The sequence below is a fragment of the Panthera leo genome, chromosome D3, assembly GCF_018350215.1.
Source record: "Panthera leo isolate Ple1 chromosome D3, P.leo_Ple1_pat1.1, whole genome shotgun sequence".
NCBI lineage: Eukaryota > Metazoa > Chordata > Mammalia > Carnivora > Felidae > Panthera > Panthera leo.
This window is the reverse complement of record NC_056690.1, coordinates 898,505-911,362: the sequence shown is the minus strand read 5'-3', so window position 1 is coordinate 911,362 and position 12,858 is coordinate 898,505. Positions and strand designations below refer to the sequence as shown.

Sequence of the window (12,858 nt, the reverse complement as noted above, 5' to 3'; positions counted from 1 at the left end):
TCTTCTGACCCCTGACCACCCTGGTGTCTGTGTGGGCCTGGCCTCTGGTTCTGGGTCACGGTGGTTCCCGTGTCTCCCAGCGATTGTGACTTCATCAGGTCCACTGTGGGACCGTGTGACTGTGTTTTGAGCCCTGCGTCTGTATTTTCTCCGTGTCTCTTGGCAGACACCCAAACTGCATCTTGGGGTGGGGCCCCTGGGTCATCAGTGAGCATGTGACTAGCAGGTGCCACTGGCAGTTTTCCAGACCGGCCGAGCCGACCTGTGCTCTGTTGGCTGCATGGGACCTGAGGCGTGGGGGTGTCGTTCCGGCCGCGTGCTGGCGGATGTGGGCCGTCTCTCTGGTGTTGTGTCGCTGCTGTCGGCCCATGAATTTGTGGACCTCCGTGTGCTCCCTGGCAGGGCAGGCACTTTTTTGTGAAGTGCCTGTTCATGTCCTTCTCCCTTTTTTGTGTTAACTGGGTTATTTCTTTTTCTTAGTGGTTTGTTGGCACTTTTTATGTGCTCTTGGTGAATCTGTAAAATACCTTTGTGCATTCTATGGTTTGCTCGTCTTTCAATGAGCAGAAACCCTGGGTCCTGAAGCCAACCAGTAGCCCGTCTTTATCATGGTTGGGGCTTAAAAAACATTCTCTTTACCCTGGGTCGTTTTACCCTGGGTTGTCTGGACGTCCTCTTTCGTTTTCTTGTAGGTGCTTCAGTGGTCTTCATATTTAGATGTGCGATCTGGAATGATTTCTGTATTGTGTGAGGTCAGGTAACATTTTAAACGGCAGATTTTGCCAGATTGCCAAGAAAAGAGGTTATACAGTTGGTAATCGATACCCCGAAACCAGAGACTGTGGGCTCATGTCCGATGCACCAGCATGCCCATCCACACCCACCCCTGTCAGGCGTGAGCTCCTTGCTGTGGGAAGGCGCCTCCTTCCTCTTGCTTGGTTTCTTGATCTGCGGTGATGCTGACCGTCTCACACGCCTGTCGTCTGTGTTACCTTTTCTGTGGGCTTGGTTTTGGCAGCTGCGGCGTAGGGTTGTTTGTCCCCCGTTCGTGCTGCGGAAGGGTTGTCGTTCATCTGAGCCGTGGCCGTGCCGGGTGCCGGTTGCGAGGTTGAACGAGGTACCCCGCGCTTCTGTGTTCTCAGGGCCGGGGAGCTTTGTGGTGTGGCAGCGCTCGGCCCTTCGCTGGGGCTTGCTGTCTGCCGTGGCCGTGAGCCGCTCATGTTCATTGGCCTCCTCTGTCAGGCTTAGTTTTCCGTCACCACAGGGAGGCTCCGTGTGCGGCACAGGCGTGTCGGCATTTATGCAGGGCCGCTCCTTTTCAAAACGCTTTTATTTAAAAACACCTGAAAGTAATTTAAACGATAATTTCTTTAGGCCCTCAAGAGTATCGAGTACCTGGAGGACGATGCCCAGAAACCCGAGGAGGAAGCGGTGCCAGGGTCGCCCGACGGCGACGGCCCAGGGTGGAAGGAAGAGCCATCGCAGCTGGAGGAGTTAGCAGACTTTATGGAACAGGTCTGGACGCTTTCTCTTCTGTGCTCCCACTCACTTAGTTTCCGGACACCTAGACGTTTCAGCGCTTGACCCTTTCGTGATGTTTTCCGCGGTCACTGTGACAAAGAATGATCCTTTTCTCGATCCGGGTGTTGGCGGGGGGTTATATAAGGACCTTCACCTTTCTGATTTGCTGTTAACTCCGTTCAAAACGTGATTTTTGAAACAGCTTACACCTATTGAAAAGTATGCCCTGAATTACCTGGAGTTATTCCACACGCCCGCTGGCCCGGAGAAGGAGGGCAACGGCGAGGTAAGGGCAGGTGGGCGGGCTTCTGGTCCCACCACCCACGAGGGCCTCGGCTTCAGAGGCAAATTCAGCCTGAAGTAAAGTGACTTGCCAGGAAGTCAGGGAATGAAAATCCAACCCACCGGTGTGGAAAGAGACAAAAAGGAAGTCTTGGGAAACCCCAGGGAACGCTTCTCATTTGACCGGAAGTCGCTTGATGCCGGCTGGGTCGGAGGGCTAGGTGTTGGGGGCGGGGAGGGGTCCGGAGAGCCCGCGGCCGGAGAGGGGCTCGGCCGGTGACGCGGCGAGCCGGGCCACGGCGTCGGGAGTCCCAGAGCCCCCGTGTGCGGTCTCCCCGCCAGGACGCCGTGCTGACCGCCGTGACGGAGTGGGAGGCGCGGAACGCCAGGGCCCAGCGGGAGAGGGAGGCGCGGGCGCTACAGGAGCAGGAGCACGAGCAGCTCCTCACCTACACGAGGGAGGACGCCTACAGTGCGGTACGCGGGGCGCGGGCTGCGGGGCGCTGCTGCCGGGCCGGGCCCTTCTCTGTTCCCGTGGCCGCTGCGGGAGGCCTGGCCCTCGGCTGCAGGTGTCTGCTTCCCGCGGGCTTCTCCCCGAGTGCGGTCAGGGCAGCGTCACCGGCGCAGGGTAGACGGTTGGTGGCCTGTGGCTGCGTCTCGGACCGGGTCGCCCTGAGCCTGCCCCTCACCCGCAGGAGTACGTCTGTGAAGGTGCCGACGGGCAGATGGAGGTCATGCCGGTGAGTGCCGGTGCCCCCGTGCGTCGGGGCGGCCGCCCTCCCAGAGCCGCACGGCTCAGGCTCTCCCTCCTGTGCGCAGCTCTGGACGCCGCCCACGCCCCCCCAGGATGACAACGACATCTACGTGGACCCGGTCCTGTGTCTCACGTACGAAAGCACGCCCATCCCGGAGTCCAAGCTGCCTCCCGTGTACGTGAGGAAGGAGCGCAGGCGCCACCGCACGGACCCGTCAGGTGCGCCCGCGGCCCCGCTTGGCGTGGAAGCGGGAGGGTGGGTCCGTCTCCGCCAGCGGCTCCGTGGTGACCGCCCCCCCCGCCCCGCCCCGTTCCTGCCCCTCGCCCGCGGAGGCGCGGTCTCCCGTCGGCCGCCTGGCTGACGAAGGCCCTCCGTGCAGTCGCAGGCAGGAAGAAGAAGCAGCGCCACGGGGAGCCCGTCGTCCCTCCGCGCTCGCTGTTCGACCGCGCGACGCCCGGCATGTTGAAAATGCGGCGGGAAGGGAAGGAGCAGAAGAAGAACATTCTGTTGAAGCAGCAGACGCAGTTTGCCAAGCCTCTGCCAACGTTTGCCAAACCCACGGCCGAGTCGGGCCCGGACAACCCCGAGTGGCTCATCAGCGAGGACTGGGCGCTGCTGCAGGTGAGCGCGGGGCCCCTCTGGCCCACGTCCCGTCGCCGTGCTCCCTTGGGAGAGCGCGCGAACCGGCCGGTGGGTCTCGCTGACCCGTGTCGCCTGGGACGTCCTCTAGGCCGTGAAGCAGCTCCTGGAGCTACCTCTGAACCTCGCCATCGTGTCCCCGGCCCACACGCCCAACTGGGACCTCGTCAGCGACGTGGTCAACTCCTGCAGCCGCATCTACCGCTCTTCCAAGCAGTGCCGGAGCCGCTACGAGAACGTGCTCATTCCGAGGGAGGAGGGCAAGGTGAGCCCCTCCCCACCCCCCTTGTACCCACGGGACTCCGGCCCCCGGCTCCGCGCAGCCTGGCGAGGCGGGTCGCCTGCGCCGTCCCTGGCGTGCACCCACGGCTCTGCCTTCACGGCCGCCATCGGTGCAGGCCACGGTCCCACACCTGGAAAGTTCCGTGTGCCGTCCGCAAGCTTGGCCCACCTTCGTCTCTTTTCCTTTCCTTTCCTGAGAAGGTGTCGGGTGAACTCGAGAGCCTTTCTTTGGCTCCGTCGGCTCTACCTCAAGAGTCTGTCGGTGTCTTCCCCGCCATGTCATTGCCGTGCTCCCACCGGGCCCGTTGGCTGCCACGGTGGCAGGACCGGCTCTGGACCCCCGTCCCGCCGACTGTGCGTGGCACGTGCGGAACGCACAGCGGCCAGGTGCTTGGCGTCTTTCCTGAGAAGCCGGCCGTGGCGGCGGCCTGACCTCTCCCCACCCTACCCCCAAGAGCCGGCCGTGCGGACGAGCGTCCGCCTACACGCTTTTTCTCGTTCCTTGAGCCGAGCGGGCTTCTCTCCGTCATCTGCTGTCTTCACCGCCTCCCGTCTTGCCGCTCGCCCGTTCGCCTCCCGTCTGCCTCCCTTCCGGAGAACGTCCCAAGGCCTGCGCCCATGCTGACCCCACAGGGCACGTGCAGCAGAGGCCCACGCGGTCCTCGGATGAAGGCTGAAAATCACTCTATCGTCTCCGTGTTCGTTTTTCCAGAAACGTTTGTCTCAGGGCATTCATTTGCTTTTTGTTTAAGAACAGAAATGCAAGCGTTTTTCACAGCACCTGCGGTGCCTTCACCGACCAGACCTCGCACAATCTCGTGTCTGGTCTGATGTGTTGGAAGCACTACAGCCGTAGCGTTAACGCGGGAAACGCGATGCTGGCGCTTTGTTTTCCTTTGTCACACGTGAAGTTAACCCCTAGGAGAAGACAAAACACCTGTCGGGCACGAAGGTGACGTTCCGAACGAACCGTAGGCAGCGTGCGGAGGGCCGCGTGTGGGGCGCAGACTCCGCCCGGAGGGTGGCGCTCACAGACGCGGGGCGGCGGCGGCGGCGTGTCGCGTGGAGCCGGGTGGGGGCGGAGCCCCTTCACCACCTGCCACGGCCGCTGGTGTTCTCGTGACGTACCTGGTCCCCAGCCTGCTCTGCCTTTCTTCCTTCCCCGTACGGTGACGTGGGAGATGAGGTCCCGCGTTCGGGGCCTTCCCGCGCCCGTCCTGTCGTTCTGGCTTTCCTCTGATGCCGCCCTGCTCGATCTAATGGCGTCACTCAGACGACGCAGGGAGGTGCCCGTGCACCGCGTCTCCCAGCACGGCGCTTACTGGGTAGGGGTCTCGGTTCCCGTCCCACACGCTGTGTGTGACTCCCAGTGGCAGGGCGGTCGGAGCCTGGAGCTGCAGAGGACGGTCCCAGGGAGCCCTGCTTGGTTTAACTGTGGGACACGTGAAGGGGAAGGTCGCCAGCCACACACGGTGCCGGGAGCCCCCGAGGACAGGCTCAGACACCCGCACGCGCCTCTCCCCTCTGTGCGTGCGGGCGGAGGTCTGCCGTGGGGGCAGCCACACCGGCCCCGCCTCACGCGACGCATGCGACCGCGGGCGCCTTGCCCAGCGGCCGTCCCAGCGGAAGGGGAGTCCTCCCTCCGCGGGGCTCACACGAGCGGGCGCGTGGAGAGGCCTGGAGAGGCCTGAGGACCCGCAGCCGGCGGGTGGCAGTGCCGCCTCGGGAAGGAGGACCCACGCGCGATCTGGGAGGCCTAGCGCCAGGCCTCCGAATCAGCCGCCGCCCGCCTGACGCGCTGTCCTCGATCTTGTCTCAGAGTAAGAACAACCGTCCCCTGCGCACGGGCCAGATGTACGCCCAGGACGAGAACGCCACGCACACCCAGCTGTACACGAGCCACTTCGACCTGATGAAGATGACGGCCGGGAAGAGGAGCCCCCCCATCAAGCCTCTGTATGCTCCCCGAGCTCCCCTTTCCGCCCGTGACGGAGCCAGTGTGCGCGGCCTGCCGCGAGCATCCTCCCGCAGGCGGTCCTCGCTGGTAACCGTCGTCTCCTTTCTGTGCTGCAGGCTCGGCATGAATCCCTTTCAGAAAAACCCCAAGCACGCCTCCGTGTTGGCAGAAAGGTATTTTTGTATCTGTGACACGTTTTCGTTATGTGAAATGTCTTTGTTTTCACGTTCCCCTCGACTCAGCGCGGTCAGTGAATCGTGCAGACGACGCGTCCGGGCGGCGGCTGGTCATCTCCAGCGACTGCCCGCGTGGCGTTCCCGTGACAAGAGTCTGTCCCTGCCTGCAGCCTGCGGGGTACGCTGGCGGACGGGCAGGGCAGCGGTAGGGGCTTTGTCCCCTCTCAGCCGTACCCGCCCCTATCCCGGCATACGTCGTGTTCTGCCCGGAAAGTACCCCGGGCGTCGGGGCGAACGTACCTGCTCTGTGAGTGAGCAAAAGAGAACAAAGGACGGACCGGAGGGGGTGGGCAGGGGCGGTGAGGCCAGGTCGGGGTCTGCGTGCGGCCGTCCGGGAGTTCGGCGCAGGCTCCCCTTGCTTCCCGAGCGTCGGACGGTTTACGACGAGGGAGCATGTGTCTAGATGAAGCCTGGGTGCCCACCTGGGCCCAGCCTTCCTGGTTGTCCGGGCGACGGTCTGCAGCATACCACGGGCCCTGCTTCCTCCTTACCCGCTGTCAGCGTGGTCCCGAGCTGGCCCGTCTCCCCTGAGACCCCGGCAGCCCGTCCTGGCCGCTCTGCGGGCCTGGCCTCCGTAGGATGCTCCCCGCCTCCTGGTCCCGGGACGGTTTCCCTGAATGTCCGCGTGGCCGGTGCCCGGGCCCCCCCTCGCACGCCACCTTTCCCCCCTTGCCGACAGTCAGACCGTGGTCCTTTGTGTTTCTTCACAGTGCAGACCGCCTCCGCCTTCTGTACTCGAGTTGTGTAGTGCCCGTGTGTCTGTGGACGTAGGGGTTCTGGGGTCTGGGTTACAGAGCTGGCACGGTACGTGTTTGTAGATTAAATTAGCGGATCGATCCCCGCGACGGACCATTTACTGACACGCTGTGTGCCTGGCGCTGTGCTGGGCCCAGCGGTTCGTCAGCGAGCAGGAGGGCACGTTCTTATCTTGTTTGGTGTGCCTGCAACAAACTCAGACTGATCTTATGGAGGTGGAAGGTCCGTCCCACAGACGGACGGCATGAAACAGCCCGGCAGAGGGGACCGGGGGTGCTCCTGCTGGATGTCGCTCTGATGCGAGGGCATGTCAGGTCACCCGTCATGGGGCTGAGGGAGACGGGTTACGAGGCAGGTCTGCAGGACGAGCACGAGGGGGCCCGGGTGGCTCCGAGGTAGGGGAGCGGGGCAAGCGGGGAGGTGGGCATTTCGGGGGTGCCCGGGCGGACGAGGCTGTTCAGTGTGAAAGCCTGGCTGGGGTGAGGCAAGCACTGGCCTGGGGGTCTTGGGGGCTCAAGTCAGTTTCTGTGTCTGGCTCAGGTCAGAGGAACGGGCCCCGTGTAGACAGGGCTAGAAGGTGGGGGTGAGGGGAGAGGAGAGGCCGGCATGCGGGCCCGCAGCTGGCTGTCCTCTCGGAGTCTTGTGGCGGCGGAGGGTGAGGGTCCACAAGGAGCCGGGGCCGGGCCAGCGGCCCAGGGGAGGACGAGCTGTGGGGGCCCCGCCTGGAGCCGGCTGGCCCGGGGAGCCCTGTGTGCAGGAGGGACCACCACCAGAGGAAGGCCCAGGTGATCACGTGAGAGCAGGGGCAGGGCGGTGGGATCTGGTGAGACGTCCCGAGCGGGCTGGCACGAGCATGGGGGCAGTGAGGGGCTGACGTGCAGGGGCACCCGATAGGTGCGGCACAGCCCGGGCCTTGCTAGGGAAGGCCCAGAAACGGGGAGGGCGTCCTTGAGGCTTGAAACAAAGCTGGACTCTCTGTGACAGCAGGCGTCGAGGAGATGGGGAGGGAATAGTAACTGGGGGGCACCCCCCCAGGAGCAAGGGCTCAGGATGGGGAGGGCTCTGAGGGGGCCCACCCTCCCCCTGGGCTCCCCTGGGCTCCCCTTGGCTCCCCCTGGGCTTTGCCGGTCAGCCTGGAGCCATTGGGAGGCCAGCCGGGGGTGTGGGCAGCGCTAGGCCCTGATGTTAGTTGTAGTGGATACAGGGGGACATCTGGAGGGCCGGAGTGGGGCCTGGGGACACAGGGCTACTGATGGCTCTGCTGGTTGGGGGAGGGGAGGCCCGCCTGGAGCAGGTGGTTAGCCGTGGGGCGCACGCACACATTTCAGTCCCCCGATGTACCGGGCACTGTACTGGCTGCCGCTGTGGTAGAGCAGACCTGCCTCCTGGAAGGTTCTCTGTGGAAAGGGAACGGGAGACGTGGTCTTGGATGACTTCTGCAGCTTTTTTTCTTGCGAGGGGGCTTGGCCAGAGCGGCCTCCTGGCACCTGGCTGCTCAGGCGGTGAGAGCCCCCCTGCCTTTCTGGAGTACTCCGCTCCCCCCGAGCGTGTCCATTTATCTTCCTCATCTGCTTTTGTGTTTCAGCGGCATCAACTATGACAAACCGCTGCCTCCCATTCAGGTTGCATCTCTTCGAGCAGAGCGTATCGCCAAAGAGAAGAAGGTGTGGATGCCGGGGCCCCCGGGTGGGGCCAGGGTGGGGGGCGTGGGGGGCGGGCTCCTCCCCACGGCTCGGCTCCTCTCCTCTCCTCTCCTCTCCTCTCCTCTCCTCTCCGCCTCTGCAGGCGTTGGCCGATCAGCAGAAGGCGCAGCAGCCACCCGTGGCGCAGCCCCCGCCGCCCCCACCGCAGCCGCAGCCCCCGCCGCCCCAGCAGCCACCCCCGCCTCTGCCCCAGCCCCAGGCAGCGGGTGGCCAGCAGCCCCCAGGGCCACCGGCCGTCCAGCCGCAGGCCCAGGCGCAGCCCCAGGCACAGCCCGCGCAGCCCCCGCCGAAGGTGCCCCCGGCCATCACGACAGTGGGCAGTGCCGCCGTGCTGGTGAGGGGACACCTCTCCCTGGAGACGGGGTCGGTGCGGAGGGTCTGTTTAGACACAAGCACGGCTTACTCAGGAGGCGGAAGGCCCAGCTTTGCCCCGGCGGGAGCGTGCAGCCACAGGGGGCGCCCTCAGCCGCGCTCCGCCCGTGCTGGGCTCCGTGGCTGGGCTGTCGGGCAGGGTGGGAGGTGGAGGCAGCCGGGAAGTTTGGGGCTGGGCCGAGTGAGGTGTCGCTGTGAGGGCCCACGGAGGCACGGGGACCATTGGTGTCACCATGCAGACTCCCTTGTCCCGACCCTCGGGCCTTGCCTCGGTGCCCGTGTGGGCGTGTTCCCGCACACACGTGCGCACGGGTCTCCGGTGCCCGTCAGGGAGAGGGGTACAGTGACGCACGGAACAGGGAAAGAAAGGCTGACTCGTGATCCCACATGTCCTGTGCTGCTGTCATCGTGCTCCGGTGTGCTCCTCACTGTGTGCGCCCACGTGGCCTGTCCCCATGCGGTGTGGACACTGGAGTCACACGTGGGGAGAACGCCTGGACCTTTTTGGGAAGCGCCACTGCCGGGCGTGGGGGCCGTGGGTCCTCGTCTGTAGCTGCGTCCGCTGTGGTGGGCTTGTCGCGTGACCTGGACGGTTCCTCCGTCAGAAAGCTCACTCGCTCACGGAGCCCCTGCTCCCGTGGCCCCAAGGGCACAGCGGTGGGTGGTCGGGGAGGGACTCTGCGTGCGGCCCTTGTGACAGCAGTCTGTGGGGAGAGAGTGGGCAGCAGCTAGCATGGAGCCTCGGGCTTGGCGATGGTGGGGGTCGGGACGGCTGGTGTGGCCGGGGCCCCGGAGGAAGGGGGCAGGAGTCGGCCGTGGGGCTGTGGGGCTGTGGAACTAGGCACGCGTTTGGATGATTCCGATGAAGTGGAAACACTCGGAGGTTTGACGCAGGGAAGAATTTGTCCTGAAATCCAGATGCTTTTGCTTTCAGCAGGCGGGAGCCATTAAAACGTCCGTCACGGGGACAAGCATGCCCACAGGTAAGGGGTCAGAGACGCCCCCATGAGAACTCCCTGCATCCCCGTGCTCCTGCCTCACAGGTCTCTCCCCTCAGGCACAGTGAGTGGAAACGTCATCGTGAACACCATCGCGGGCGTCCCTGCCGCCACCTTCCAGTCAATTAATAAGCGTCTCGCTTCACCGGTGGCACCGGGAGCCTTGACCGTGAGTTGTCCCTGCGCACGGGTACCTTCGGTAGCACGTGTGACTTAGGACCCCGCGGAGCTTGTTTGTATTTATTTATTGTTTTAAAGTAATCTTTACACCGAATGTGGGGATTGAACTCACAGTCCCAAGATCAGGGGCTGTACTGACTAAGCCAGGGGTTGCCCCAAAAGTTGTTTGCTTTTTAAAGAAATATCCCAGTGGGGCAGAAAGTTCCGACCCAGCTTGAATTTCCTAAGATGATGTAAGTGTTCAGGGAACGGCATCTGCGGTGTGCTTGCTGAGGGCGTGTGTTGAAATCCCTGTAGCGGTTGTGGGAGGAGAAAGGCGGGTCGTGAGGCTGGGTCGCAGACTCCACTGACGGGGGCGCCTCATGTACCGTGACAGATTTGCTTGGGGGGACGTGGGGCCTCAGAGATGGCCACTCTTGGGGGAACCGTACAGGTGGGCGTGCGAAGCGCAGGAGGCGTGGTCAGCTCGTGGGGCGGCCAGACCTGTGCGTGGGAAGCGGGCAGAGGGAAAGCCGTGGGGCCGTGAGACCCTCTGAGCGCAGAACCGGGAGACCTTGCACTCACCCAGACACACGCCGTGTCTGGCCACCTCCTTGCTTCTGGTGCTTCACTGTAAATGACAAAAATAAGCGAGACTGAGGAGGCTCGACTTACATCTCCGTTTCCAGTTCAGTCACGTGTCCAAAGACAGCACGTGCCCTGCGCGAGCAGTGCCCTGACAAGTAGAGTATTGTCCCTCTTGGTTTTGAAAGTGTCTCCTACGAAAGGTGCTGCTGTAGTGATCGAGACAAGGTGGCGGTGGCAGGGCAGGTACAGCTCCGCAGAATGGGGTACCGAGTCCCGAAAGAGACCCACGTGCGCATGGGCGTTGGTTTCCATGGAGAGCGCCAGGGGGTCACGAGGGGAGAGCCTGGTCTTCTCGACGAGTGGCGCTGGGAGGCCTGCGAGAGCACGAGCTGGGCCCCCGCCGGCTACGAGGAGTCACCCGAGGTGATGGTACACCCAAACGTAAAACCCGAAACAGAAGGACCCGTACACGGAAACCCTGGGAGAACAGCTTTGCTCCCTTGCTTTGGACGGAGACCAAAAGTTAGCCTTCATGAAAGTCAACATCTGGTGCTTGAAATATATTAAGAAAGTGGAAAGCTTGGAAAATGCTTGTTGGCCACGTGTGGTAAAGGACCGGTTTGTGGATCGAATGAGGAGTCTGCAGTAAGAAAACAATTTCACACAGCGGACCACAGATCTGAGCAGTCACCTCCCCGAAGAAGAAGCAGGGACAACAGACGTGGACAGGGGTTGGACGTTGTTAGTCCTCGGGGAAAAGCAGGCGAAGGGCCCAGTGAGGTGTGCCGGCGTGTCTCTGAGCGCGGCTTTAGAAACCAGACCTGGCCGCCCGCCTGGAGCTCGCGCTGCTGATGGCGGGGTCTTAGCGTCGTGTGGGAGATGCGGGGAGGCGGCCTGCCGCACAGCCTCGCACCTCCACGCCTAGGATTTCCCCCAGGGAAGCGAAAGCACGCTTCTGCACGGAAAGCCTGAGTGTGAGTGCGTGCAGGGGGCTTCGTTCATAGTCGCTCGGAGAGGAAGCGACCCCAGGACTTTCAGCCGTGAATGGATGGGAGGGCCCGCTGGCACGTCCGCTCCCTCTAGGAACACCCCGCCGTGCACAGTGGGCTGCTGGCCCGCGTGACAAGGTTTGCCAGTGAGCAGCATTTCAGAAGGCCTCACGTTTAAGTAACGTGGGAAAGGCAAAACGGTAGAGACAGGAGACAATACGATCCGTATCTAGATTGCGGTGGCTGCTTGGCCACATGCACCTGTGAACGCTCATAGGTTCGTATACCGGAAACGGGAGAGTTGTACTGTCTGTGCTACGGCATAAATGAGAAGTTTTTCTAGCGTGTCATTTAGGATTACTTTACTTATTTTTCTTCATGCTTTGCAATAAAGCACTTTTGATTTAGCGTCTTAATAAATAACCGCAGCCAGTGGCTGGGCGTGTGGCGTTACGAATGTCCTGCGTGGCCAGTAGCCTCCTGGTGTGAGGGTGGACACCCAAGTCGTTGCACTTGTCCTGTTTTGAAAAAGACCCGTTTCTACGTTTGACGTTTATAGGAGGTAAAGTAATCCATCCGTGACGTGTTTTTTGAGTAGCTCTCAGAGACGAGATACTCTTTGTGGCGACGGAGTAGAAATTGGAGTCCCACGCGGCGCGCTTCCCAGGGCTCTGAGAGACCTGCGGCGGGACCGCCCAAGAGCGACAGGTACCAGGGAGGCCTCTCTGAGCTTCCAGAGGACGGGACGACGTCGTCCACGCACGCGACTCTTCGGCACTGGGAAGGCGTGTACGGGGCCCGGCGGGTGGTTCTGTTCAGGGGGCACAAACAGACGTCTGAACGGAGGCAGGGATCCCCCTCCCAGAGGGGCCCTGTGCGCTCGCACCGTGGGACGTTGAGCTCACTGGTCTTAGGGTTTGTGTGTCTGGCTGAAGGATATGGGTTTGTTCGCCGGCAGCCGGGAGCCCTGGGAAGTGCCTGAGCAGAGGTGTGCTCTAGGACAGTTCCCGTGACGCTGCGTGTGTCGCAGGATGGGACCCGAGAAGAAAAGGGCAGAGGGAAGACCGTCCCAGAAGTCCAGGAACGGGCTTCTGTTTCTGGTAATGAGGTCCGGCCTGTTACTTACGCTGCTCTCTAACGAAATGCATCAGAACCATCGGATACAGAAGACTCGTCGTCTCTTTAAAAGTTTTAAGGAGCTGACGAAAAACGTACCGGGGCAAAGTCTGAGGAGGAAGAAATGCAGAGAAACTGCACCGACGTGGTGTCTGCCTTGCGGTGCCTCTCACCCGTGTCGCCGGACAGGGGACCCCGTGTGAGCCTGAGGCTCGCTCACCCCTGGGGAGTCTGGACGGAGGTGCCGACCCCGTGGGCCGGGAGCCCGGCGGCTCTTCCCGGGACGCGCAGCCGAGCCAGAAGTGAACCCCAGCTTCCCTCCGCCCTCGTGCTGCCCGCAGGGGCGGCGCAGGGCGGGGCCTCTCTCCCTCCAGAGTTGGAGTCCCAAGTCTGTCCTCTGTCAGCCGGAGGGTAGTAGTCAAGTTTTAGGGCACAGTTGTGGGTTTCCAACTGTGCGGGGGCTTTGGCGCCTGTGGCCCCCACACCCGTCCAAGGTTCACTTTGG

General features: G+C 62.8%; 1 protein-coding gene across 1 annotated transcript in view; it reads left to right on the top strand.

Moving 5' to 3' along the window:
- Positions 1–12,858, top strand: part of EP400 (E1A binding protein p400) — a 97,871-nt gene that overhangs the window by 68,373 nt on the left and 16,640 nt on the right. The window contains exons 34-46 of the mRNA XM_042911081.1: positions 1,375–1,515; positions 1,724–1,807; positions 2,146–2,280; positions 2,499–2,543; positions 2,623–2,776; positions 2,938–3,179; positions 3,289–3,462; positions 5,299–5,435; positions 5,553–5,609; positions 8,014–8,092; positions 8,214–8,465; positions 9,441–9,486; positions 9,561–9,670. Coding sequence (XP_042767015.1) covers positions 1,375–1,515; positions 1,724–1,807; positions 2,146–2,280; positions 2,499–2,543; positions 2,623–2,776; positions 2,938–3,179; positions 3,289–3,462; positions 5,299–5,435; positions 5,553–5,609; positions 8,014–8,092; positions 8,214–8,465; positions 9,441–9,486; positions 9,561–9,670 — 1,656 coding nt within the window. The remainder of the gene's footprint in view (positions 1–1,374; positions 1,516–1,723; positions 1,808–2,145; positions 2,281–2,498; positions 2,544–2,622; positions 2,777–2,937; positions 3,180–3,288; positions 3,463–5,298; positions 5,436–5,552; positions 5,610–8,013; positions 8,093–8,213; positions 8,466–9,440; positions 9,487–9,560; positions 9,671–12,858) is intronic.